At 39.1% G+C, this 10,888-nt stretch overlaps 1 protein-coding gene across 1 annotated transcript; it reads right to left on the bottom strand.

The window, feature by feature from the left end:
- Window positions 1–3,711: 3,711 nt before the first annotated feature.
- On the bottom strand, window positions 3,712–10,494 carry lhx1b (LIM homeobox 1b). The gene is made up of 5 exons (XM_073839493.1): window positions 9,947–10,494; window positions 8,068–8,291; window positions 7,557–7,831; window positions 6,355–6,520; window positions 3,712–4,635 (listed from the first exon to the last, which is right to left on the bottom strand). The coding sequence occupies exons 1-5, from the start codon at window positions 10,114–10,116 to the stop codon at window positions 4,262–4,264; spliced, it is 1,209 nt and encodes a 402-aa protein (XP_073695594.1). The 5' UTR covers window positions 10,117–10,494; the 3' UTR covers window positions 3,712–4,261.
- Window positions 10,495–10,888: the final 394 nt, after the last annotated feature.

The raw sequence follows: 10,888 nt of genomic DNA on the forward strand, positions 1-10,888 counted from the left end.
CAGTCACCACCCTGGACTCCATCTTGTGTCCTCCTCCCGGGAGTCCGTCCTCCACCTAAGCCCCCTCCTAAGACTTTGTACTGTTTCCTTTTGTCTGTTTGTCGGCACGAGGACGTGCCTTCCGGGAGGGGGAGGTAATGTCACACCCCCAGACTTTCTTGTTGGTTTTTCCCATTTTCTCCCGCAGTTCTGAGTGTTTTTGGTTTCTCCCTTATTGTCTGCATCTGTGTTTGTATTAGTCTGTCTATTTAAGGTGTGTGTTTTCCCAGTACTCTTGTCGGTCTTTAATGTTATATGGATGTTTTCCCCTGGTGTTCCTGTGTCTGCCTGTATTCCGTTGGATTTATTAAATATACGTCTTTTATTTACGTCGTTGTTCGTGTGTTCCTGCCTGCATCGTGACAATGGCTATAATATATTCTACCTGCACTTTTTTCGACAAGGTCTGCTTTCGTTACTACTATGTTTTTCATTTATTTATTTCATTTTCACAAAAAAGTGAAGGCAACCAAAATTATGCATGTCTTGATTTGCAACAAATACTGAGCACCTGACATAATATTCAATCAATAGCTGCATGTTATTAAATATAACATGTATAATATAGAAGTATATAAAATATAAATGAAAAATAAAATGGCAAGGATTCAGTTTTTATGTTGTGTTTGTACTTTGCAAAGTTGTTGGTTTAACTTGAAATATACTATATATTCTACTGCCACATTGACATGTTTATAACATTACTAGATAAATTATGTAAAATTTATGCTCCAAAGACATAATGCAGCCTATATATGTCTCTTACCAAATAGGGCAATTTATAAAGGCTTCTGACACGTCCAAAATGTAGCTTGAAAATGTAGTTTTTATGAACCTTTTTGTCTTTTTTTTTTTTGCAACATTATTATTACCAAGTCCTAAAATAAAATCAATATCAATAAAAAACATCCTTTTACACAAATACTTAAATAGCCAGCAATTGTCAGGATCATGTCTGTGTTTTGTCCTGTTCTGTCATGTTTTCCAAGTGTTTTTCCCCCCATGTTTCTAGTTCATTTGGTTTAGTCCTTGTTCTCCCCCCTTTTGGTTTAGTCCTTTTGGTTTAGTCTTGCCCATATTTGTATTTCCCCCTTGTCATCTCTTATCTTGTTTGTGACCACGCCCATGTTTCTATATTTAAGAGTCTGTGTTTGCACTTCCCGTTTGTCGGTCAATGTATATGTTACTTCCGTTTATTTTGTCTTATGCTCATTTCTTGCTCCCGGTTTTATTTGTTATCATTTGCAGTGTTTTATTTAATAAACTTTATTTATTGAGTTACTCCGGTTCTTCTCCTCCTCCATCTCCACTCCTCAACCCGCCTGACTGTGACAGATTGACCGACCCAACAAGAAAATGAACTGGGCTGAGGACAAACTGTGGAACCTCCAACAAGGTGAGCATTCGAGAGCCAGCGCGCCCTCCAGAGCCGGAGCTCTCTCCTGCGCGCCTTCCAGAGCCGGAGCTCTCTCCTGCGTGCCCTTCCGTGCTATCCTGGGTGGACTATACTCTAGGTTCTCCCAAGAAAATTTTGGGGGGGGGGGCTACTCCCCTGATCAGCCATGGCCACCTGGACTGTTTACTCGGCCATGGCTTCCTGAGCCCCCAGATCCGGCATGGCCACCTGGACTGTTTACTCGGCCATGGCTTCCTGAGCCCCCAGATCCGCCATGGCCACCTGGACTGTTTACTCGGCCATGGCTTCCTGAGCCCCCAGATCCGCCATGGCCACCTGGACTGTTCACCTGTCCATGGCCCCCTGAGCTCCCAGACCCACCATGGCCTCCTGGACTGGTTACCCGGCCATGGCCCCCTGAGCTCCCAGATCCACCATGGCCTCCTGGACTGTTTATCCGGCCATGGCCCCCTGAGCTTCCTGACCCACCATGGCCCCCTGAGCTCCCAGATCCACCATGGCCTCCTGGACTGTTTATCCGGCCATGGCCCCCTGAGCTTCCTGACCCGCCATGGCCTCCTGGACTGGTTACCCGGCCATGGCCCCCTGAGCTCCCAGATCCACCATGGCCTCCTGGACTGTTTATCCGGCCTTGGCCCCCTGAGCTTCCTGACCCACCATGGCCCCCTGAGCTCCCAGATCCACCATGGCCTCCTGGACTGTTTATCCGGCCATGGCCCCCTGAGCTTCCTGACCCGCCATGGCCTCCTGGACTGGTTACCCGGCCATGGCCCCCTGAGCTCCCTGACCCGCCATGGCCCCCTGAGCTCCCAGATCCACCATGGCCTCCTGGACTGTTTATCCGGCCATGGCCCCCTGAGCTTCCTGACCCGCCATGGCCACCTGAGCTCCCTGATCCGCCCTGGAGACCACCTCTGTATCCTGTGTCCCCTGTGTCCCTACCTAGCGGTCTCCAGGGCACCCACCCTCCCTCCCCTTTGGATGCTATTAGGCGCGAGACGCGCCTTCGGGGGAGGGGGGGGGGGGGTAATGTCAGGATCATGTCTGTGTTTTGTCCTGTTCTGTCATGTTTTCCAAGTGTTTTCCCCCCCATGTTTCTAGTTCATTTGGTTTAGTCCTTGTTCTCCCCCCTTTTGGTTTAGTCCTTTTGGTTTAGTCTTGCCCATATTTGTATTTCCCCCTTGTCATCTCTTATCTTGTTTGTGACCACGCCCATGTTTCTATATTTAAGAGTCTGTGTTTGCACTCCTGGTTTGTCGGTCAATGTATATGTTACTTCCGTTTGTTTTGTCTTATGCTCATTTCTTGCTCCCGGTTTTGTTTATTTGTTATCATTTGCAGTGTTTTGTTTAATAAACTTTATTTATTCAGTTACTCCAGTTCTTCTCCTCCATCTCCACTCCTCAACCCGCCTGACTGTGACAGCAATTGGGTAGTTTTGACCCAGCGGTTGGGTTAAATGTTTAAGCCGACTTTCCGGATAGTTTTATTTAACTTTAAATTACTATAAGGGTGGCTTAAAATTAACCCAAAAGATGTTGTAAATTAAAAACCAGACACATAATTACTAGAGGCATCAGCAACCATTACATTAAGGGTGAACATTTATTAATAAGCATTTTAAATCGTTTTTATATTTAATTATTATTTGTCCAACTTATTAATACATGTCCATTTATTAAACATATTAATAAATGGCAATTTCCAACCTATTTTGGGTTAATTTTAAGCAAGAAATATAGTAATTTATTAGCAATAGTTAAATTAAATAAAACTGCCCAACTGCTGTGTTTGTCCGTATTTCACCCAACGCTGGGTTGTTTTTAACCCAGCATTTTTTAGAGTATACAATTTTGTCCTCCCTGTTTGTTCTCCAAACTTTTTTTTTCAGCTTTATTACAGATTATAAAATTCCACATTGTAGGATTATCAGATAACCCTAATTCAGAGACTAATACATACTGAGTCAATTTCAGTATAGAGTTGTTTAAAAAACAAATGCAATTTATAGATTTGTGCTTCTTTTGTCAACATGTGTTTATGGTTTTGTTTAGTGTATTCTTTGTGGAAACACAATATTATACAAACTAGTACAGTGAATCACAACTCAAATATAAATTGAATTAATACAAAAGTTTGGTTTCTTGCTTGGAAAAAAAAGTTTATGTCAGTATCAAGAGGTTTTTTTTTTAAGTCATCGTTGATATTTAAACTCCTGAAGAAAATATACGTAAACAATTGACTGCTCTCTGTCCACTGACCATATGAAATCATTTGTAGAAGGTAGACTTTGTCTTATAATTCAAGTCATGTTTCTTTTCAAATAAAGGGTTTGTCCCGACAATTTTAAGTTTCCCTTTTAAAGGCAAACGCTCTGAGATTTGGTGGAAATCATAATAGAAACGTAACTCCACCGCATGGAGAGCAGAGAAAGATTTTGGTGTGAGATGATTTCAAGTGTCATTATGGCAAAGCCTTGAAAGGCAAAGAGGTCGTCAGATTATGATACACATGTGAACAGACACGCCAGGTGTTGTAAATATAAACATTCTGTTTCAGCTTTTCTTATACTGTCCTTGTCTATAGCACAGCTATAAGGTCTGCAGACCCATATTTGACATTCCACTTTCAAAATACACAAATGCTGCTTAAATAGATAAATACATTAAATAAATAGGTAAACAAATGAACAAATAAATAGACAATTATGTCAATAAATTAACTAAATAGAAATATTGTTTCTATAAAATCACATATGAACAGTACATGTCCACATCTTTTTATCCTGAATTAGTCTGTTGTTTGCTACCAAACGGTCCCCTCGTTCATCTCTGAGGACAGTTGGTTGCTGTATCCGTTGCCACTGAGAGAGTTCAGGGATGTGAAGGGTGGAGTAGAGTCACACATGTCAGTGGAGATACTGTGAATGGAGGCGGGTGCGCTGGGCTCTGGGCTTGGGGAGTCCCCTGGGTGATGCGATATCATCTCACTGAAGCATTGTGTCTCAGTGGAGGGGTGGTGTGCTCCATGATGGTGGTCCATGCTCCCTAGAGGGGTTCCAGCTGGGCCGGAGGAGGGCATGAATCCTAGATCACCTGGAGTCTGGGCTTGGGAGGATGGCGGACCTTGAGGGAAGTAGTCATAGTTTGACCCCGGGCCATAGTATTCACCTTGATAGTCTGTAAAAAAAAAAAAAATGGTCATGAAATGGTCATTAAATGTGATCATTAAAGACTTCTTATTAGACTTCCACACATATACAGGCAAAATGCAGTTTTCAGGGCTGTACAGGTGACAACTAAACACTCAACATTAATAAATTATAGGACTGCTCAATATTTGTGTGTATTTTTATATTTCTATTAATAGAACATTAAATCTTAAGGGGAGACACTGCAGGCAAAATGCTGTTTTTACGCACCTGTCAAGTTTGAGATTTTTGGTTTTTCATGAAGTGTTTTTTTCTTTCAGACTAGTGAACAGAAAACACCCAAAATACACTGTTAAGTGTTTCTTTTATAGCACTTTATCTATTTGTGTCAATAGATTTCAATTACAATATATATTTTTAAAGGCCGTTTTCTCAAAACACTGAGCCATGAATCTCCACTTCAGCACTTGCACACACCAAACTTTACATTTTCCCCTGTCTATATCCTAAAGGTTTTTAGAGGGGGGTTTGTTCATATATAATTAGCTTGATTTTATACAACATTTTATTCCCCCAAAAATGGTAAAAAATTACATGTTTTTTTTTGTCTGTTCAGTTTTTTTCTAAATTATGGAGTGACAAAATGAGACAAAATCCCCTTTGTAAAAACATTTGACTTTTTCATGTCAAAAAAAAAATTAAACAAGAATTTTGAAAATGACTTGATCCAGTGTTTAGATTTTTGTACTAGAAATGTATGCAAATTACTGCATCTTTCATTAAATAATGCCTCATTTGCATATTTAAACATAACATTTTAGAAAACTTGTAATACAGAAATGTTTGCAATTATCAGTGTAATCAATCAACTGGGTAAGTAAGGTGATAACTATTGGTTAATTTTTTTGTTTTATCCTATTCACCTGCAGTGTCTCATTTGTCATATTTGTGCAACATGCAAGCTTGCTTATTTATTTATATGTTTGTCTTTTGTAAACATGAAAACATTAATTGTGTAATATGTGACCCTGGACCACAAAACCAGTCATAGGGGTAATTTTATTATTATTATTATTATTATTATTATTATTATTATTATTATTATTATTTTAAATTAAGATTCCTGTCTGAATAAATAAGCTTTAGGACAATATTTGGCCGAGATACAACTATTTAAAAATCTGGAATCTGAGGGTGTAAAAAATATTGAGAAATTCGCTTTTAAAGTTGTCCAAATGAAGTTCTTAGCAATGCATATTACAATAAAAAATTAAGTTTTAATATATTTATGGTGGAAATGTACTAAATATCTTCATGGAACATGATCTTTACTTAATATCCTAATGATTTTTGGCATAAAAGAAAATTTGATCGTTTAGACCCATACAGTGTTGGCTATTGCTACAAATATACCCATGCTACTTATGACTGGTTTTGTGGTCCGGGGTCACATATATTGATTTAAATCATATATGCATGCTTACATATTAACATAAATCTTAAATCTTAACATTTTTTAATTGTTTATGAAGGCCTATTTTGTGCAACACATGTACGCATTTATATACATACTTGCATACAAGCTACTTATTTTTATGTGTTGCAAAAAACATATAATACATACGTTAAAATGTATAAAACAATTATATACATACTTTATATACTGTAGTTGGATGCGGCGAGCATTTTTAGTATACCATTCAGTCATGCATTTGTTTCCGATAAATATTCATGAATATGAACTGACCGCCATAAAAAGAGAAATGCCCGTTGGCCATGAGCTCTCCAGGTTCCATTCGATCGCCCAACGCTCTCATTCTCCTCGGACTGCGGAAGAACATGTGTCTTCTGGCGCCCAGCGCGCTCAGCTGCTTCATGCGCCTCTCCTTAGAGCGTCGATTCTGAAACCACACCTGCACGACAGAAAATACACAAAATAAATAGGACATTAATATACAGGTTAATAAGCAGGTTAGTAAATCGTTTGACAGTACGTGGGAAACCAAAGAGCTAAGCAACTATTATAAAAAATACACATTTAACTCCAGTATTATGGAGGGTATTTAGATACAGTATACACGTAGCCTAGATAAAAAAGGCGAGAAAAAAATAATAAGAAGAAGAATAGCATATTTGACGTTCATGCCCAAATCACTTGTCATTATTCTTGCCACTGTGCCACATAATTCTCTCCATGTACTTAAAACCTCATTCGTTATGGCCACGGGTTACTGCCAAAAGACAAACCAGCAGTAGGCTATTATTAAGTCCCTGTGTCTTTGTAAGGTGTCAGACAGTTTGCATCAAGCCTGTTATCCCATTTAATGGACTATAGGCCTAATTATACACAATTTTAAAATGTATTATCATTGCAGTCCCTGTAAACTAGGCAATTGATTTAGGCTACTTGTTTAAAGTAGTCCATAGCTTACGTCATTAGTAAATACTGGCATATTAAACGAATAATTCTGACTTTAAAAACCTGATTGGATGAGCCGCGGACGAAGGCGTAAAATAGCCAACGCGCACTTGTGACCACACATAAGATGGATTCTGTGCTTGGAAACGTAAAAGGCGTACAGTTGAGGGTAAATTACTTGAAGAGACAACTGTTTATTCTACTTATTACTTGCATGTAGGCATCTGTTTATTGAAATGGGTGTTTTATAATATTGTTGTGGCCGCAATAACAATTAGCAACTCAACGCCGCACGTCAAATGTTTTGTCAGGTTAGGTAAATCATGTGCTAACTAAATTAACTGGTTTATTTCGATTAAAAATAGGCCTACATCGGTTACACAAATGAAAATAATGTTATGGGCTAGGCCTATGTCAAGTAAAACGTCTGCATCCGCAATTATTTTACAACGGGAGTGTTCTGTTTTTACGCACAATGCGAAGCGCCTAGACTTACAACTTTCATAGCCTATTTTCTTTTTTGTACTTGCCTGAATTACTCTCATATTAAGGCCTGTCTCCTGCGCCAGCTGCTCTCGTATGTGTCTGGTCGGTTTGGGGGTGGCGGCGAAAGCAGCTTTGAGAGTCTCCAGCTGCTTGGCTTTGATAGTAGTTCTCGGCCCGCGACGTTTGCCACCCAGATTCTGCTCGTCGTTTTCATTGTTGCAGACCTCCTTGTCCGACAAGTGTCCAGTCTCAGAGTCTTTATAGTCGTCCTGTGGGTCTTGAGATTCTGGAGATAAGCTGGGGTCACTGCACGTAGTAACTGTAAAAAGCACGGACGTAAAACGTTTAGTAGTCAGGTCACTGTGAAATAGGCTAGCCTATATCATCAAACTAATGCGCCTTTTTTTTCTTTGAAAATGCTATGTTCAACACATTCGAAGACATCACGTTGTCAGATATTACAATAACAATATGGTCTAGGATTTATTACAATTACATAGCCTACAGAATCAACAGACCGTGAGGAAAAAGGCCTTCAATCCCCAAATTACTCACTTGACAAAAGATTTGTGTCTTTTCCGGTGCTGTTATTCATGTAATCCTCCTTGCAGACAAATTTATATTCATCTAGAATGTACAGTTCTTCGCCAGTGGAAAGCTGTTTATTGCACATGATGCAGGTGAAACAGTTCAGGTGAAAGACTTTGCTTCGCGCTTTCCGGACTAGATCACTGGGCGAGATTCCCTGCGCGCAGCCTCCACATTTAGTGCCATACCGTCTGTCGAGAACAACAGAGACATTAAGTCAAATAAGCGAATTAAAACATGTAGTCAAAAATCACATGCAAACGGACACGCAAATATAATAGTGTTACAGCTGTTTCTGCTGTCACCGGAGCTGTTTTCGTTTGTATTTTCACGAAAAGTAGGTTCTACCAATTGTGTGTGTGTGTGTGTGTGTGTGTGTGTGTGTGTGTGTGTGTGTGTGTGTGTGTGTGTGTGTGTGTGTGTGTTTCATAATTAAACATAAGTATATTATATGCATAGCTACAGTTCTACTTTAATTTACAGTTAAAAAAACTGGCAGTTGTGGTTGCCACAACCTTGGCATTAAAATACTGTGGCGGTTTTAAAAGCATTACAGACACTGTCTGATTATACTGTATGCCATTAAATATATCAACATATTTGAGCTCTTAAAATCTTTATGCTGCATATACTGTTAAATTTACTGATAATAACACGGGTGCAACTGAAAAACCTTATTATGGCTTATCAAAATTGGCCTCTCGAACATCTGGTAAATAATAAAGAGCACAGTACTTACATATTGCAATAAACATTAACTAAACAACAGGCAATGTGAAACATTCCAATGCAGTATGTTGATAACAAAAATAAGAAGATAGGCCTACTGTTTAAAATAAAATCCAAACAAATGCGATAGTTCGTGCAGGGAATTCTAGGAATTAAATCCAAACAAATGTGATAGTTCGTTCAGGCAATTCCGGGAACGACCTTTTAACCATAATTATGTTAACAATATTTTGCTGTATTGTTACGTTAACTATATACAATTATCGTTGTAATTTTTTAAATGGTTAAAAATTTTACATCTAAAAACAGTTTACTATATTTAACAGACAAAATAGCCTACATCGTGCTCTTTATAATATAATAATTTACCCTATATGGTAAAAACATGTAGGCTAGGCCTACTTTTTATTTTACTTTTTATATTAAAATTGCTAACATTTTATAAACATGCTTTTTCCACCCACAGAGATACGTGGACTACTGTAGTCTACAGAATTATTTTCTACATACATTTCTTTCAGCATAGCGTTGCTGATATGTTCTGCTATTGCTTTGACAGAATGTATTAACAGAATATCCTCTTCCAAACTTCGCAAGCGACAATATACGTTCTTTTGTCCCTGCGCGTCCATGTAAATGCAGTTCACTGAAATGGTTATCAAATCCGTGTTGACTGGATGTCTGTGGCTTTCCTCTCGAGCTTATTCATTATTCAAATCCACTTATCGCATCTTTGCTCGAGCTTTTGCAAACAAACGCGTGTGCTACGAAAGATTGAAGCGAGGCAGGGCACACATTCGTCAGGTGCTGGTGCAAACCTCATCCCCTGCCTGCCTGACATTCATACCTTGTAAACAAAGAGAACTGTTTTAGTCTGTCACGTAACAAGTTGTCTAGAATTCGGGGGTTGTGAATGTAATTCGCACCGCTTGTGTCGATTTTTATTTTATTGTGCATTTATTATTATAGCTGGGCTGTATTTTATATAGCGTTTGCATACATGGATTTTTAATGAGGAAAAAATCTAGTTCAAGACTGTTTTTAATACAGAACGGTCAGGAACCGCACTGCAAGAGCTTAAATGTCCTTTGATGCTTTCTTCGATTCAAATGCTCACCTGAAAAAGTCGTTTTTGCAGTAGAGTCGTCCTTCTCTTGAAAAGCATCTATCAGTTAAATTGCATTTACAGTCACAACATTGCACACATTTGGCATGCCAGGCTCTATCCAAGACGCTGAGCAGAAATCGGTCCAGAATAGGCCTCTCGCATCCCGCACAGTGGACCATATTTTGTGACTCCAGTCACTACGTAGCTGTCCTTGGTTAAAGGCAAAAATCTGCTTGACTTCTGCCAAAAGTTAGAGAACACTTCGTGGTCCTTGGTCCAAGTAAATCAAAGTCATCAAAAAGCCAGGCAGTGGATATAATACAGCATCCCAAATTTTGCCTATAGATGCAGCACAGAAACGGACAGGTGTCAGCTCCTCTTTAGACGATTAAGCATACGCTGATGCTTTATCATTAAGATAAATAAAAACAAACTTTAGCTGAAGTGTTAGTTCAATCTCATGGAATTGGTACTTATTGTGCCTATATTTAAATCGACACACCGCGCGGAATCTCCAATGCTCCCATCGCTTGAACAAGAACAATTAATGTGTTTAATTCGATTTACAAAAAGTTCAAATCAACGATTTCAAAGCACATCACATATATCCCTGGTTATTTGTGTGTAATTTCCAGTTGCATCTTGCTCTGCTTCAGCTGCTGGCATGCGTTTGGATGCTGCCGAGAGACCTTATTCCCTGCGATGTGACGTCATGTTGGAACAGAACCAATCAGATTACAGCAATTTAGGTGAAAGCACTCTCCCCTGCAATTTCTGCTGTCTACAGTCCATTTGGAAACAACACGTTATAGAGTATTATCAAAACAAACTTGAATGTTGACTAATTACATTCCGAAATGGAGTGGAAAATGTATATAAAACTAGCCTATTTTTAATGCAGAATGTTTTTTGCTTTATTGATAAATGCATTCATTGTTTCTAGAAATAAGC

This window comes from Garra rufa, chromosome 5 (genome assembly GCF_049309525.1).
Source record: "Garra rufa chromosome 5, GarRuf1.0, whole genome shotgun sequence".
Lineage (NCBI taxonomy): Eukaryota > Metazoa > Chordata > Actinopteri > Cypriniformes > Cyprinidae > Garra > Garra rufa.